Source organism: Pipistrellus kuhlii, unplaced genomic scaffold (genome assembly GCF_014108245.1).
Source record: "Pipistrellus kuhlii isolate mPipKuh1 unplaced genomic scaffold, mPipKuh1.p scaffold_m20_p_4, whole genome shotgun sequence".
NCBI classification, from domain to species: Eukaryota; Metazoa; Chordata; class Mammalia; order Chiroptera; family Vespertilionidae; genus Pipistrellus; species Pipistrellus kuhlii.
Genome location: NW_023425540.1, coordinates 86318253 through 86336201, shown reverse-complemented (window position 1 = coordinate 86336201; position 17949 = coordinate 86318253). Strand labels below are relative to the sequence as shown.

The following is a 17949-nucleotide window of genomic DNA, read 5'->3' as shown; positions in this document are numbered from 1 at the left end:
GTGATATCAGATTTTTCACTTTGATTCATGCTGGATAAGGTTTCAGAGGGAACCTTTCCAGGATAATGAACCTATGGGTTTCCCCCTCCCTTGCCTCTCTCTTCTCCTGCCAAGAACTAAGGATTTATACTGTATCCAGCAAGCAGCCGGAACGCTCTGCATTGTTTCCCGTAGATGGCCTGTTTACATGTTTATTATCTTGACGTTCAACTAAAAGAAAAATCAAACTCCAGCGTTGAGGTTCAGAAATGCCTCTAATTTGGTGTCTTTTCTTTCCAACACAGTTCTTTAATTTACATTTATCAATCAGTATTGACAGGGTGACAGGGTATCACTTTAGTTAACAGTGGTTTAACAGACGTGGAGAGGACACTATGAGTTCCATTTCGCATTTGGCACTAAATTTATTAAACATTTTTAAAAATATATATATTATTGATTTCAGAGAGGAAGGAATAGGGAAACATCAATGATGAGAGAGAATCATTGATTGGCTGCCTCCTGCAGGAGCCCTACTGAGGATTGAGCCTGTACCCCAGCCATGTGCCCTTGACTAGAATCGAACCCGGGACCCTTCAGGCCACAGCCCGATGCTCTATCCACTGAGCCAAAGCAGCTCGGGCTTATTAAACATTTCTTACCCACTTGCTGGATCCAAACTCCAGAAGTGGAGCGTTGATAGATTGCATGATAACTTTTTTATTCAACACAAAATAAGTGTCTTGCCACAAAGGAAGTACATAATGAGATGTCTCTTTCTACAAGGTCCAAGGACAAAGCCATTTGGTGGTGTTTAATCTGTATCTGAAGAATTTATTCAAGTAATTGCTCTAAATATGCAATTAACCATGTCTCAGCATCTACACACCAGCAAACCTGGTGGGCAAGTGAATAGAAAGTAGTTGCATCATATGTTGACTCTGAAGGAAGCTCAATGAAGTTGTGGCTTTTTTGCCCTTGAAATTGTTAGTGGCAAGAGAAGAGAGCCCTGCTGTCCTAAACCACCCATTGGGGAACAGCCTTGAAGGGAGGTGGGAGGACACATAAAAGGCACAGCTGCAAATGGGACAAGTTAAGGGTTATAAATATTTTCTGTCCTTTCTTATTGCACAAATGCATTGCATTCAGAGACTGTGATTCGCTGGGCTGCCAGGAGCATGGTGTGTGGCTGCAGGAAGGAAGGCCCCTTTAATAGGAATCACCTGCCTGGGGGCAAGGTGTGAGTCTTGCTTTTCCCCAGGACAGAAAACCCATCTTCAGATCCTGACACTGTGCAGCAACTAAAGGGCATTGGTAGGAGTTGAGGGTTTGCAGTAATACCAAGTCCAGTACACTTATCCAGTTTGCCTCCCTTTGTATCAGAATCAATGATATTCCGAGTCGAGTTGCTATGTCTCGGCCAACACAGCACCAAAATGTGTGGATGCAAAATTATTTTTACAAGGATCATGATTCAGATCAAAATTGTGTCATTTGCATACTGTTTTTCTGCAAAAGCTGGGCAGGGCATTTTGTAGAGAAGACATGGTTATGAAAGATGGGGAGTACAGAGCTAAGGCCTTTTCCCCCAAAAAAGAAGCAGCTTGGCATTGCTTAACCACCAGGAGTCCAGGCAAGATATTAGGTACCTGATGCTGCTCTGTGCCAGGCAGCCTTGTAAATCAGTGGGCTGCCTACATGCTCACTGCCCTCTTGGGGCTTGCATTCATTCCAGCACCAGCGAGAGTCCTTCAGTCCCGGGGCCCAAGCTAGTGGGTTGTCAGTACAGCAGGCTCTCCAATAACATCGTTTTGTTACAATGCTGATGAGGCGCAGTGGGCACTTAGGTCTTGTGTGTATCAATTAGCCTATGCCCATGGTCGGCAAACTGTAGCTCACGAGCCACATGCGCTCTTTGGCCCCTTGAGTGTGGCTCTTCCACAAAATACCACTGCCTGGGAGAGTCTATGTTGAAGGAGTGGCATTAGAAGAAGTTTAAGTTTAAACAATTGGGCTCTCAAAAGAAATTTCAGTCGTACTGTGGATATTTGACTCTGTTGACTAATAATGAGTTTGCTGACCACTGGCCTATTCTATAATATAAGTTAGTTTTGTTATTAGTATGTCATTTCGCTTACAGCCGCAGCATCTATTGAGGAAGTGAAGGAAGGACTTATTACATATCAGGGGAGTTCACGGCAGCCTTGTCCAGATTAACAAATAAAGAGAGGAAGACAGAGGAAGGGAGGGAGGACAGGAGGGGAAAGGAAAGAGTGGGAAAGGGGCATTGAAGATAGGAAGGAAGAAAGAGGAAGGACATGCTCATTAGTGATGATGACTAACCAGAGACCAGCAGGCCCCTTGGCCAGTCCTCAACTGGCAACAGGAAAGCGAGAGCTGAGCTTTTCCATCTGGGAGACTCCCACACTCTCTCCAGGAGGCTTTGCTCCAATGCATGAACAATGCAACCAGCTTAGTTTACCTAAGGGGCCCCGGGCCTCCAGGAAAGCAATATTTACACCAGGAGTTGAGGTGAGGTCTTCCCTGTGTCCCTCTATCAAAATAAGAACCCTTCACATATGGCCTGTGTAGAGAAGCCCGGAGAGCCTTGTGTGAAGGCCCATTGTTCTGCATCAGGAAGGACATTTTCTCTGTGTAGGAAACGGGGTGCAGGTGGAACCCTGGCTCTGCACTTTGAGCAGCCTGTGCCCCCCTCCGCTTCTTCGCTTCTGTTTCATGTTATCTCCCAACATCTAAATCCTCCAAGAATTACTGTAAAACCCGCTTGTCGCTGAGAGGGATCTCGCCTGGCTCACTCGGCACCGCAGCCGGCGATAATGAATGGGTCAGCATAATTACCGTGTTTCCTCACACTGGCAGCCAGCTGCTCCACCAGATTGTGAATCTTTCATTTTCTTTATTTCAAAATCCAGGGCGTTCCTAGGAAAACTTAATGTTGGAACTGCGGGGAGATGGAGTTGGAGTCAAAGCCGTGCCCCCTCATTTTCTCCCCGGGCCTGAAGCTAACACCTCCTATCTCATTAGTTGTGGGCTTTTATGATATTAGGGTTGACTGCTTTCCCCATGAAGACCAACGCTTCTCTGCAATTATTTAAAACCGGCGCCAGGAGACGTGGGTGCTAGGGGCTGGCAGGCGGAGAGCTAAGTACAGTGGCAGCATTTGTTTTTAACAATAAAACAGGGTCCAGCCCAGCTGCGTGGCTCCGTGGTTGAACATCAATCTATGAACTAGGACCATGGTTGGCGAACCGTGGCTCTTGAGCCACATGAGGCTCTTGAGCCCCTTGAGTGTGGCTCTTCCACAAAATATTATACCATGGCCTGGCCAAGTCTATTTTGAAGAAGTGGCATTAGAAGAAGTTTAAGTTCAGAAAATGTGGCTCTCAAAAGAAATTTCTATCATTGTACTGTTGATATTTGGCTCTGTTGACTAATGAGTTTGCCGACCACTGAACTAGGAGGTCACATTTGGATTCCTAGTCAGGGCACATGGCCGGGTTGTGGACCCCATCCCCAGTGTGGAGTGTGCAGGAGGCAGCTGATCAATGATTCTCTCTCATCATTGATGTTTCTATCTCTGCTTCTCCCTTCCTCTGTGAAATCAATTAAAAAATATATTTAAAAGCAGTTAAAAATAACAGTATGGTCTTAGACACAAATAGAAAGATGGAATCATCCTGGCATGGTCCAGCCATCCTAGCATTTACCATCCTCCTGAGAGAAAGATATGGTGCAATCCCCAAAACAGGTCGGCAGGGGACACAGAGAATTCTGAATGACAGCCAGTCAGTCTTCATCTCAACTTCAAGGATCAGAGTCCAACCCATGCAGGTGCATGAGATGGTATAGAATTGGGAGTGACTTCTGTGGGAGCCCTCTCCTCTCCCTGCCCTCTGCCCCCCACCACACAGATGCAAGCTCACTGTCCCAGGGCGGGGAGCAATGGGATGAGATGGGGTGGAGTGCATGTACCATGAAGTGTGACAGTCAGAAGGGGAAAGCCCCACTTGGCAGACATGGGGTGGAGACCACTTTAACGCAACAGGAAATACAACACCCGGGAGCAGTTAGGTGTTTCATACAATAGAGTCCCAGGAAGAGGGAGGTGTGGGTGTGTTGAGTTAAGGAAGTAAAAGAGCTTCCTTGGCCATGAGTTCTTTCTTGGCATTTATGTCATGGCCAAAGGGAATGGAGACCTTCCCAGCATGGCACCTCATCACACTGTGAAAGCCTAGGGACATGGGGCAGGGATGGAGGGCTGTGGAAGGGAGGAGACCCATCACACCCTGGCTCATCTCATGTGACTTCCCCTCTTGGGAACTCCTCCAAGCTCCTGTGAGCTCAGTGGGATCAGAGGAGAAAATTGGCCAGGAGAGAGGGCTTGCTGGATGGCTGCCCACTCCTTGGCCTGACCATGACCCACAAGTTCATTCACTTGGCCAGGTAGTGACGCCATCCACACCTTCCTTCCGGGGCCCAGTGTTTAGAACCTGCTGTGGATGAAATCGGGGGCTCCTGTTGTTGACTTGGGGAGTCAGGAGGAGATGCAAAGATGAAAGGGCCATGGAGAAAGGCCTGAGGGAGCGTGCAGACTCACAGGAGAGAGAAGCATAACAAGTGACCGCCTTTCCTCTTCTCAAAGTCAATACCAAGATAAACAGTGCCCAGGAAAACGGAGTTTGTGTGGCGGGGATCACTGGTTTAGAGTGTTTCCCTCACTGTAGGACATCCTGGGCCTCCAATAGAGATCTCCCGAGACAGCGGGTCCCCACATGTAGTTTCCTTCCCAAAAAAACACCCTCTCTGTGTCTTGGGGTTTGGGCGACAGTGCCTGCTGCTTAGTGGGATGGGACCGCAGGCCTGCTGAGAGCTCCCGGGGAATCGGGGAAGTGGCAGGAGCTGGAAGGCAGCACCATTTCCTGAAAGCCTCCTGGGCTAGGATTTGCACGCCGTGGGAGGAAGGGCTCCCAGGCAACAGAATTAATTACCAGGGGTCTCAAGCATCACGCTTAATTTCCCTCTTGACTCCTCAGCAAGTTATCCTGCTCAGAGAATCCTTCCCCAGGGAAGAAAACCCTGCCCACACTCCCTTCTGAGCAGCTGAGTTGCCACACTTTTCTGTCATGGCTGTTACTGTGTTTTATAAGCTGCACAAATGGTTAGGGGGCTGATGGGACATTGGGAATGATTTGTTTCTATGTATACTCTTGATGCATACACACATCTGGAGGAGCACTGTATTTCAATTAACTTTTTTAAAAAGTAATATATGCACATAAATGAAAATATGGGAAATAACTAAACATTAGATGGGGAAAAGCTATGAACAGACAACTAACACCCATACAGTTCATCCTTAGAGATAAGTATGAACACATTGAAATGTATGTATTTTCAAATATTATTATATACACACAAATATGAATATGCATATATATACATTTATATACACATATGCACATACCCCTGCATATACATACACACACATATTGTGTACACAGTGCATGTACATATTCACATACACAGGCACAGATACATATCCATGCACATACATACACATATGCATATTGTGTGCTCACACACATAAATATATATTACACACTAGACATGTGTGTGTGTGTATGTGTATGTATATTTATGGATAGATGGATTGATAGGTGGATGGGTGGAAGGATGAATACATAGACAATGTTGAGAACACATTGCACATACATATTGCAATCTACCTTAAAAATAAAGGTTCGTGCAATGAACTTTAATCCTGTATTTACGAATTCCTTGTCAATGTTTTCATTTGGCACATTTTCTTAGCCACCATGACCATCGTAACTAGCCCATCCCCTCTGGAATTGGGCCTTGGCCCTTGACCCCTGCCCAGCTGCCACCTTTAGACCCCTGGCTCCTGGAAGTGTGTGTGGATGTGAAAGTCTTAGCCTTGCTCTCTCCTCTCGCCCTTCAGTGCCTGGCTTTCCGTATCCAGCCGCCACCGCCGCTGCCGCCTACCGAGGGGCGCACCTGCGAGGCCGTGGTCGCACCGTGTACAACACCTTCCGGGCCGCGGCGCCCCCGCCCCCCATCCCTGCCTACGGAGGGTAAGTGGGCTGCCTCCTGGGCGGGCCCCCCTGCACCACCCCTCCTGTTTGTGCATGTAGGTCTTGACTGCCCCCTCAGAACACCCAGCATGCGCCTGGCGCCTGCAGTGGAGCACCTTGCAAAGAGTATTGAGAAATGAGTGTAATTTGTCCTGTCATGGTTGGTGCCTCTAAGCATCCTACATGTCACATGTTGTTATGTAAATCCTCTCTGAGACTGAATGCTGGAGAACAGAGAAATGGTTACAGCCAGAGATGCATTTCTGATGATTGCAAACATCTGGTTATTAAGGAGGTTGGATCACATTTGTCCCTTGAATCTGTCCATGGAGGGACATGAGGTTTCTCAAACATAAAAATCACTGGCGTGGTCTTGCTCCCCTTCTCTAAGATACCTTGAGCTTCAAGGTTTATGAGCTCTTGCTGAGAAGAGAAAATTAGGTGTGGAGTCAATGCAAACATTCACACATTCGATGACAGTGGAATTAAGATTTGTTTTAACTGGACTTTCCAAAATGGCATTTGTCTTTGTTTCCCTGCTGCAAAGAAATCCAAGTTCCTATGACCCCCATTGCCAGTTGGGTATTCCTGTGCATGGACTTTGGTATTACCAGAAGACTATCCAGGAATGATGGTGAATGCTCAGGAAAAACAAAACAAAACAAAACAAAAACAAAAACAAAACAAAAAACAACACGGTACTGGTGTGGCAACCTTTGACCTTGAGATGCTTCCCTTTCTCCTTCCTGAGAGCTCCCGGGGAATCGGGGAAGTGGCAGGAGCTGGAAGGCAGCACCATTTCCTGAAAGCCTCCCAGCCTGCAAGTTCCTCCTGGCACATTCCTGTGCACTCAGAGCCAGGGAGAGAGGGATGTCTCAGAGGCAGTGATCCTCAGGGGACATTTGTAATCTCTGGAGATGTTCTTTGGTTGTCACAACAGGAGCTAAGAAATGCAATGACATCCAGTGGGTGGAGGCCAGGGATACAGTAAAGATCCTACAGTGCACAGAGCGGTCCCTGTCCCCATACAGAGAGTCATGGGGCCCTAATTATCAATCAAGCTGCTGTCAGGAAAACTCAGTTATGTCCAGGACAGCCTGGCAGGAGGCTTCCCTGGCCGGTGTCTGGCTTTCTTGTCTATAGAAAGAACATGGCTGTATTCAGCACTATGTGGAAAGGGTTAAACACATTTTTTATAGCTCTGTTGCTTAGAAATCTTTTAGAAAATTTGAATCAGCCCAGATCATCTATTATACTGAGTGAAATATTTATTCATATCTCACCCACTCCAAAGGACAGCGTTTGAAGTGTTTTGAAAACAAATGCAGTGAGACAAAGCTAAGACAATAGAGAAATGAAAGTGGGTGAAATTGTCAGGAAGAGGGGGGCAAAGGCAGAGAAATAAGACAAAATCCTTTGTTTCTGGTGTTGTCATTAGAGATATGCCAATTCCAAGCTTCTTAGAAGATGAAATACGATAAAAAAAAAAAAGAAGAAGAAGAAAAAAAAATTGTGCTGAAAAGATGGTGGATAATAAACCAAGGATGAATTGGCCCTAAATTCTCTCCATCCTCCAAAATAATGTATCTTCATGTCCTAAGCCTCATGTATTTGACCATGTGATAAATGGCATTACTGACAGTATCATCATTATCTTCAGCCCCCACAGTATTAGGTCTATTTTGTAGATCCAGAAAGGCAGAAGTAAAGACTTGTTATTCCCAAGGTCATATAATGAGTTATGAAAAAGAAGAAGAAAAAAAAAAAAAAACAAGTTACCCGCCAGGCTCATGTGATTACTAAAGCAAGATTCATAAGCCATAAATACAAAATTGCATGTTTATACCCCATTAGTTTGCCTGGAAAACATTATCTTGGTAGCTGGTAATTGTAGCTTTCCGGTATATGTACCTTCAGTATCTCACTACTATATAGAACAGAAAAAAAAAAAAAAAGTAAAATTATATGGCTTATCCTCACATGAACAATTTATAAAAGTCTCAGAATAACACACCTGCTGTAAAATTGAAATTTGCTAACTTATAATGAACTTGCTCTTTGTGGGGAATAACCATGCATAACTAATTAATGTCATGTTCACCAGGGAGAGACACAGGCATCTCCAAATGGTGAAACAATGTGTTTGTGACTGCCTCGGACATGATTTAATTTTAATATTCCAGGGGTAGCTCTAATTATTTTGTTTATAATGGTGGATTGTGCCTCTTTGCTGACAATATTGACTGGGATTCTGAACCCAAGTTTAGTAGTAAGGTAAAATTCTTAAGATGGGAGGAACAGAAAGAGCAGAAGGGCTTGGGGTGAAGGGGGTGTCCATGCCTGCAACTTCCGTAAGAGCCAAGTGCTGGTGGGAAAGGAGAACATGCAGCCAGTTGCCTGGTGTTTTGCCAGATTACAAATTGGCTGGACAAATTGGCTCTGAATGTAAAGGCAGGAACCCAGCATCTTAAATGGTGGCTTCCTTTTTCCTCTGGCTTGTTCGGTATAGGCCACAGAAGACATCAGGGGGCAGCTCACCTTGGAAAGAAGAGCAAACAGAGATTGGCTGGAGGAGAGAGGGCCCTGACGTTGCGATGAATGGCAAAGAGGTTGGAAACGCACTGCTGTTTCCGGGAAGAGGCATTGTCAGGATTCAGGTGGTCCAGGAGATAGTGTGGATTTCCTGTAGCTGTTTTGCCTCCTTTGGAGGCCGATTTCTATATTTGACTGATGTCTTTGACGGATGAGGCCACTGAGGCAAATGACTCCCTTGGAGGAATTTCTTCCAGGGTTTTGGGGAGAAAAGGGTGCCATGTAAGTGAACAAGTTCAGTAAATGTGGTGTGAGCACCAAGGAAGGACTTGAATGTTTAGAGAAGGCTTCTAAACACCCAAGTCTAGGAAGAGATATAGAACTCATTTATGGCCAATCATTTCCTAAATTTCTACATTAAGGTCTCAGTCTGTGATTCTCCCTCACACCCAGTGACCCCCACCTTTTTTAAGACGTTGGCTAGCAAACTGCATTTGTTAAGAAAAAAAATATTTTCCCCTTATTACTAATTGAAGTCTGCCAACCTAAACCTCTGTTCTTCATCAAGTATATGAATATACTTTGTTATTAAAATTCCAAACAAAAATGTGTCATTTATCCAACATCCATGTACAGTTTCCATATTGTTTTTTCCCCAAGAGATATAAAACGATCCCACAGAACCTCCTTGGCAGCTTTTGTGGAGTCCCGGGTGAGCCTTGGAGTATCCAACATCAAGATGGGTATCTAGGACGGCTTACCCAGGATCCATCCATTTCCTTTTATTGATTTGCTTCCCCCTCCACATCCTGATACTTTCTGAGGTCCCTCTCAGCAAGTGAGGAACACAGGTTATGGAGGGGCCCTATTTCTCTTTCTTACATACTAAATACAATAGAAGCATCTTGGGACATTAAAACATGACCAGTCCTTCAGGGACTGGGGCTATAGAAGCTCTGCTTGGACCATGAAGGGATCCTAGAAATGAACACAAAATCCTGGACTGAACATCCTACCCCCTAGTGATTGCCAGCATCCACTGAATTAGAATGAGTGATGAGTTAGAAATCTAGTGTTTATACAGTCTAAGGGTTGTTACAGTCCTAAAAAATGTTTTTGGGGAAGATGATATTACCACCACTACCACCATTCTACCTCATACTACCCTGGGTGGCAGAGGTAACCCATGTAAGTGCAATTCCCTTAACAGGGGAGTGAAGACTGTGTCTGCCTCCATTGGGTTGATAGGGGATGGGATAGGAGATCCATGTAAAGCTACAACTTAGTAGGAGGGTCCATCATGTGATTGGAGTTTAGTGCACTATAGCTAATGTTATTGAGAATGGTGCAGTTGCTGCTCCTTTGTCTCTCTCTGTATGGCACCACTTACTCCTTTGCTGGGAGGCACCTGCAGTTCACAGATGGACATTACCCACAAGCCACAGAGATGGCTTTGATTTGCAAAGGTCAATTCAATAGTTTGTGGAATATGTAGATTGTAAATAAAATATTAACTAGTGAATAGTCTCAACAAGAGCTGAAGGAACCAAGTTTTCCATAGTCCCCCTTGCATTTGATCATGGAGTTAATTTTGCTAGAGAAGCCATAATGTCCAGTCTATCTTTTTATAACTTATAATTGGGAGAAATTACCCATTGGGTAATCACCATCGGTGGAGCTTGCAGACTGATGATTTGTGGGTGACAATGGAAGGTAGCCCCCAGACACAGTATTTTCTTTGATGCTAGATGACAGCAACAAAACCCCATTCACTCCCAATGGAATTTCATGAGGTGAGCTTCTCCACATTCTTATCCTTAAGTAGTTAAGTAATTACAAACCAGCTACTTATTAAGCACCTACTATGTACCATGCATATTTTATGGGGCTACAGAAGAGCACTCTAATGGAGCATCATGGGATATTTTTAAACTATTCCAATCCAAGCATCAGCATCTGCTATACGGTTTTGGCATTGGTTGGCGGGATATCAGTGAGTGTGATATTCTGTACTTTCTCAGATAATTAATTATGACGCATATATGTGCAACTTCTCAGAGTCAGCATAAGAAGTATTTTGAGGAGACTACTCTAGGTACAAGACAGGTATAGAAATATCCCAGGAGAGCACTTCTGAAAGGTACTAGTGCAAGAATCAACCCACATTTTTGAGAAATCTTTTGGATCCTGGAATTTAGGTCCTAAAAACTTGAATAACCAGCCTCTAGGACTGTGTATGTACCTTTCTGTCTGTAAATCAACCGTGCTTTTTGATTTTCATCTTTAAATGTCTGCTTTTCAGACTATAGTAACTGATACTTAGGCACTTTCAAATTTAGTGGAAACACTCAAACTAAAGTCATCACTACCCATTCTCAAATATTTTCTAGGATTCTGTCCAGCTTTTTGTTTTTGATGTAATTCAGATTCTTATTCAGATCCTCAGCCAGTTTTGAAGTATAACCTCTAATATTTTTTAAAATCCTCTTAATTGAGTGCATTTATAGACAAATCAATAGTTCTTAAATTTGTGGGGGGAGTAGGATGTCATGGGTGCCTTTGATAATCTAATTAAAATCTGTAATTTTCCTTTTGAAAATGTTCATGTATTTACACACACACACACACACACACACACACACACACACACAAATGGTGCCAGAAGTTCATGGACCCACCCGATACCTATTTAAAAACAGCTAGATTTGAATGCACTAAAATTTTAATTTATTTACTTGGAAGGGGCAGTAAGATACAGCAGTGTTAAATAACCTTTCCTTCAAAAAAGTATTTGTGGAAGAGACTATATTATGTTACACAAACACATTGTAAACTTCGGGCATCCTATTCTTTCCTTTTTTTAAAACAAACTAATTTGCTATAGTGCAGTCATTCCCTGCTTGCATTCTTCCAAATATTTAACTAGTTATTACCTTTCTAAGAAAATGAGATGTGCATTTGCATTATGTTCTTGCAAAAGCACACAGCAGTCCCAGAGTGATTGACAAGCAATACAATTACCTCTGCATGGCTAGCCAGACCGTCTTTGCAATAACATCGGCTGCACCTGTTCAATGCATGACGGCTACTCCCTTCTCTTGTGACTGGGCCGCGGTTCATTTATCTATAGATGCAGACTAGACATTGACCCCTTCTCCCGTCCCTGCAAATCCATTGCATCTGTTTCACAGGGCTTTAAAAACAAGTGTTTGGCTGTATTCATGGAAACCAGCATGAGACTTTCTATAGCCAGCTTCCATTTACAATAGGACGCAGGAAGCTGATGTGCAGTGTTGTCTCAAACGTAAACATGAGGAGGGAGGGGGACGTTTCATGGAGCAATGAGTCTATTCGTCTTTAGACTGGCAACAGCATCACCTGTTACTTGTTAAAAATGCAAATTCTTAGACACATACCACCATTCATATCTATGGCTTCAAGGCCTCTGGGCTGGGCGGGGGCCCAGCCATCTGTCCGAACAGGCCCTCCAGGTGGTTCAGATGTGTGCTGAAGTTTGACCGCTCCTGCTTGCCAGAGCTGTTAAAAGTTGGGGCTGTGAAGCCAAGACCACCTGGCTGGAATCTCAGCTCAGTCACTACCCAGCTCTCTCTCCTTCAGGTTCTTTACACCCAAAGCGGTGGCCACAGTATTGCCCCTCTCGAAGGGGTGCTATGAAATTAAGTGGGATAATGAGCACAACATCCTTAACTTACAGGCCGACACAGACTCAATCAATGTAAAGACCAATAGTACTTGTACTTGTGCTATTATTTATAGCTTATTGGGGGTGCGGGAGGAACACACATAGCAATTGGGTGAAGCTGATGCCCCCAAAATGGCTTCATTTCACAATGCCAGTGAGGACAACCATATCGGTTCCTTGTTTTTTTTGAGCTTTCATGAAGGCAGATCACCTAGCGGCTAGGTCCTAGCCCCTCATTCATTTCTCTCCAAAATATGCAGGTGTTGCACTCGGTGAAAACAAACAATTCCAACACCGTGTGGTTTATCACAGCAGCTAGAATTCTTGATTTTCTTTCTCAGTGAAGCCACCGCTTCCTGAGGGTCCTCCCAAAGCTGAAAGATGCCCTTCCTGCAGGCCCTCTGAGGAGCCCCGTACCCTCCAGACACTGGGCTTCACACAGACTGTTCCCTATGCCAGGCCTGCTCTTCCTGCTCTCTACCTGGCTGAACCTTTGATCTGTCTGGTGCATTTCCTCTGGTTCCCTGCCCTCTGTTGCTAGTCCCCCTCTTTCTACTTCACTTGCAGAGTGCCATTGTTCCTCTCCTCCGAGCACCCATCACAACTGCCATTGCACGTTCATGCACGTGGCTTTGTGACCGAGTGCCCATGCCCTGGGAGCTCCCCGAGGGTGGGCGTAGCAAGTGGATTCACTTTCTCTGCTCTCTGTGCCTTGGCTCAGTGGTTGGAATATAGGAAGCAACAGCAGGGACCTAGTTTTTTGAGCTTATCAGAATGAGGATGTTGATCACATTTTCTCTTTAGTTCTCTGTCTCATAAACGTGGGATGCCAGAGTCCCCAAGTCATGTTCCATGTCATCTGCCCCACGTTGGAGGGCAGAGCATGGTGACTAGGTTAGCGCACTGGACGAACATCAGGGCCAGCCTTGCCTCACTCTGGGAGCTGTTGGCTCAAATAGGCTTGGCAGGAAACACACAGCCTGTCTCAGAGCACCAGGACTTGTCCTGGTGAAAGAAGAGGCCCCTTTCCCAGCCAGAGCTCAGCCCCAGTCATGCCTGGTCCACTGTGTGCCCACCAGGACAGACCTCCAGGTCCGGCCTCGTCCCCTCACAGGCAGACCTCGTATTATCGTCTCACTTTACTGCATTTCACACATTGCACTTTTTTACAAGTTGAAGTGAAGACGCTTCTCATCAAAGCGGTGACGCCTCTCTTTCCTGTGACACTCGCTTTGTGGCCTGTTCTGGAACCCAGCCGCAGCTCCTCGGAGGGGTGCCTGTGTTTTCAGAAGAGAAGACTCAGATATTTGGAAAATATAGATATTTAGAAAAAACGATATAGATATTTAGGGGGGAAAAAGCATTATTTCCCATATTTGTACACGAATGCATTCATATTGTCTTCACAGCTGGATCACGTTCTGGCCAGCCTCTTTCCCTGGTCTCCTATGCCAGGGCCCAGTTTTTTAATCCTATTCACCTTCTCCTCCTCCACTGGCAACCGTCATTGGTGCTGCATAACCAGATCAGAAACAGACTTGAGGCTGTAGGATGTCTCTTTGTAATTCACTATTTAAGTCATCCTGGAGTTGCTAAGTCAATTACTCTGTGCCATCTTCTGTCCCCTCTCCTTTAAGATATGGCAATATTCATTCAGTAGGTAGTTCTTTAGCATCTCTTGGGTAAAAAGCAATATGTCAATCCAGAAGCAGGCTAGAAAGTGGAATAAACTTATTGGGTGCAATTTCAATGTGAAATGAGTCTCATACACAAGTACATTTAATATTTGACTAATATATTAAGTTATTTTACCAAGTGAGGATCGAAATATGTGAGGTTGGCATTTATAGGAGGGAGAAATAGCTCTGTTTTGGGTGAGCTTTGGACAAAGTTCATAGCAATGGTGAGGTTCAGTTAGAGCTGCAATGTCAAGCATGTGACCCATTTCTTTGTAGTCAGATCTCAGTGACTCTTCCTTTGAGGTGGCACTTGTCCCTTTCTCCATTTTACAGACAAGTAACTGAAGCTCAGGTAGCTTGATTAACTAGTCCAAGGGCACATAGCTGTGGATAGTGAGGCTGAAATTTGACTCAGATGCCTTTGTGGTTCCCCGTCTAACTTGGCTCTTGAATGGTGATCTGCTTTTGGTGAGGATGTTGGCAGAAAAGCCATTTCCAGCACAAGGAACAGCATGTGCAAAGGCATGATGGCATGGAAGAATGGGTCAGAAGTTGTTTTGCTATGGCTAAATGATCCGCTCTGTGGTTCTGGGCCCAAACTAAATATTGGCTGCTCTCCCCTGTTGCATCAGATCTGTTCTGAGTCCTGTTGGCAGAGGCTGGCCCTGCCTTCTGACCCTCAACAGACACTATCTTTTTTATGTTGGAAATGCTGAAAGAGAATCCACAGCCTAGCCTGGAATGTGCTCACCTCAGCATCTGGGATTAGGGTTTTGCGCTGCTTGACAAGTGCTCTCTTGAACTGTAGTTCTTTTGATCAAAATGAAAACAGCTAAAAGCGATTCTCACCAACCTCCTTAGCGTGTGAAATCCCTGCCTCCTTTTTAAGGATAATGGTACTTGGGGTTTCGCCGGTCAACTCTGAAAAGCTCTGAGAAGCACACTACAGTGTTCTCCAGCAAGCCAGTGTCACTACTGTGTGTGCGTGTGGGTGTGTGTTGTGAAGTGCCCTCCTTTGGCTCAATCTGCTTGGCTTACCTGCAGTTCCACTCTGCTGCCGAACCTGCTGGAATCCTTTGGTAATCAAAGTTGTGCTTCTGTTCAAACCACAGCTCCATTCAACGATGGGGCTCATTGGTCCTTTGCCAGACTCATAAATCAACTGTAAACTCCATGGGGAGATATTAAGGAAGGTTATTAATTACACTACCATCCTTTAGAAAACATGCATGTAGAAACACATGTTTTTCTATTCAAGGTCATCCTGTGACCCTCACAAAGCCTTGAGATATGCAAGCTGCATAAGAACTCATCAAACCCATTTTAATATTTAGGGATTTTAAGTCAGTTTCCCATGGTGGTGGAGCTGTGAGCTTCTTTTCCAAGCTGTTTCACTCAAGGTATCCCAAGAAATTTCTGGAGAATTCCAGGATCTTTTTCTCTTCCCTTCCTGTGAGGCCCCTTGTCTCTGAGATGACTATATGCATAGTGATCAGAGAGATGCAGCAAGATAATGTGGGGCTTTGCTTAGTCTGGATTTCGTTTACACAAACATGCCCATACAAAAACATTCATGTGCATGTACATGTGTGAGAACACATAAGCAGTTTGCCAGCACACTACTACACACATTAAAATAGTGATACACATTCTTGTACATATGCATACATGGGCAAGGTTTTCACATGAACACATGAATTGACATATTCACACATCTACACATACCCATAAATGCACACAAACACACGTATTTTTTCACACACATACACAAAATACAGTTAGAGATATTCTCCTACATTTACCATGAAAGAGCTGAAAGAAGGTGCAGGGAAATATCAGATATAATACCACCGTGTGAAAAAATACAGAAGAACATTCCTGGAATCATCTGTGTTGTCCAGCTCCCCTAAGGCAGTGGTCGGCAAACTCATTAGTCAACAGAGCCAAATATTAAGAGTACAATAATTGAAATTTCTTTTGAGAGCCTAACTTTTTAAAATTAAACTTCTTCTAATGCCACTTCTTCAAAATAGACTCTCCCAGGCCGTGGTATTTTGTGGAAAAGCCACACTCAAAGGGCCAAAGAGCCGCATGTGGCTTGAGAGCAGCAGTTTGCCGTTCTCTGCCCTAAGGTCACCCAGCTATAACTTTATTGATAATGTGATCAATCATGTATTTTAAGTCGATGATTTTTTTCCCCCCTTTCCCTGGGGCAGGTGACTATGCAATGTGTGAACTCTGACTCTTGTATCTGTCTAGACCAGTGGTCGGCAAACTGTGGCTCACAAGCCGTGGTTTACCACTCTGTGGACCAAGGAGTTTGCTGGCCACTGGTCTAGGACACTTGAAATAAACCTCAACCCTGCCTGTCTGCACTTCTGCACCCCTCCTGAGAGGGCGGGAAGTCTGGTACCCAGCACACCACCAGGTCCTGATTGTGGGCCACCCTGACGCAGCCTAATTTTCTCAGCCTGCCCACCTCCTGTGGTCTCCAACCTCCTTAGCCAAGGTGGAAACTCTCTTCAGTTCCTGTGTTTTGGATCATGTGACCAGACTAACTTCGCCAGTGCGGGGGTGGTGTGTCTGCATGGGGAAACGCACTAATATGGATGTTTCTCTTTGTGTGTGCACCCTTGCAGTGTTGTTTACCAGGATGGATTTTATGGTGCAGACATTTATGTAAGTATTCATTAATGTGCATGCCATCCTTGTTTCCTCCCAGAGTTATTCTTTTTACAAGTTTGCTGAGAATCTCTCTACTGTGTGGTGCTGTCCATTCCCTCTTCGTGGGCCGTGAGAGAGTCTGAGGCTTGCAGGCAGCGGGACTGCTGCTCATGAGAGCATCCCACGCTGTGAGTGAGTGGAAACAATGCCTGGACCAACCTCAGAATAATTGCAGACACCGCCCCGCCTCCAAAGATGCCATTTCTCTCCTGTCAAATTAAGACACACACACACCCCTTCCCTGATAAACAAAACAAAACACACACAAATAAACATTCTCTCTGAAGTTTCCAGTTTGGTCTATGTATTTTCAGTTCACTATTTAGGATAACAGTTGTAGACATCAAGAGTTAAAAGACATTTTCATGGCTGATGTTTCCTTATAAATATATTTATCATAAAGCCCTAGAAAGATATTTCCTCTCTCCCTTTCTTTCTCTGTCTCTTTCTCTCCATCTCATTCTCTCTCTCTCTCTCCCTTTATATTTTTCTACGTCCACCCCTCCATGGATGGTTCTAGCAAGAAATATCTAACAAAAGTAGGCCAGCTGAAGCATTAAACTCCTATTTCCTTCAACCCCTTATTTCTTCATGTCCACAGAACAGCTCCCTAACTTAGAAGTGTTTGTTAAATGTAGAATTGTTGGTTAAATAGTACCACTTTGTTAAGCTGTTCACTTTTAGGAAAGTGTTTCTCATTATGGGGGCCATAATTAAACTTACCTAAGTTGATCTAGAATTAGTTATTCTCCTTCATCGTGATATTAGCAGCAATGTTATGAAAATGACTTGGAATAAACGCAATTTAAAATAAATTAGCAGGGTTGGAGGGTATTTTTGAAGTTTTATGCTTTTTTATTACAAGTGACCTCAAGTAATTTTGCTGCAATCATACTTGTTTTATAGACCAGATAACAAAGAAAAATAAAACCACATTGCTGATCAAATTGATGTCATTTACTAGAAAATGGGAAAGACACTGGTTATTTAATTTTTCCCTTTGAATTTCTAGTAATTACAATTTGAGACATAGTATTAGTCTCCATCAGTGATGGACTTAGTTGAGTTCTATTATTATTGCATCAAGTACATTTATTGTAATCTGCAAGTTAGCTCTTTTCCATAATAATACTTATTAATGATTTACATGTTCTTTATGCACTCAGTGAACAACCAACTTTCTTTTTTGTACTGCTTGATTTACTCCTTTGCAGTCTCC

At 44.2% G+C, this 17949-nt stretch overlaps 1 protein-coding gene across 21 annotated transcripts in view; it reads left to right on the top strand.

The window, feature by feature from the left end:
* The window catches only part of RBFOX1 (RNA binding fox-1 homolog 1), a 2022031-nt gene that overhangs the window by 1957383 nt on the left and 46699 nt on the right, over nt 1-17949 (top strand). For 14 of the 21 annotated variants that reach the window (XM_036410672.2, XM_045571305.1, XM_045571304.1 and 11 more), the window contains one exon: nt 5960-6092. In XM_036410672.2, coding sequence (XP_036266565.1) covers nt 5960-6092 — 133 coding nt within the window. Of the gene's footprint in view, nt 1-5959; nt 6093-16645; nt 16686-17949 lie in introns of all 21 variants that reach the window. The other 7 variants (XM_045571310.1, XM_036410678.2, XM_036410669.2 and 4 more) reach the window with 1 other exon arrangement.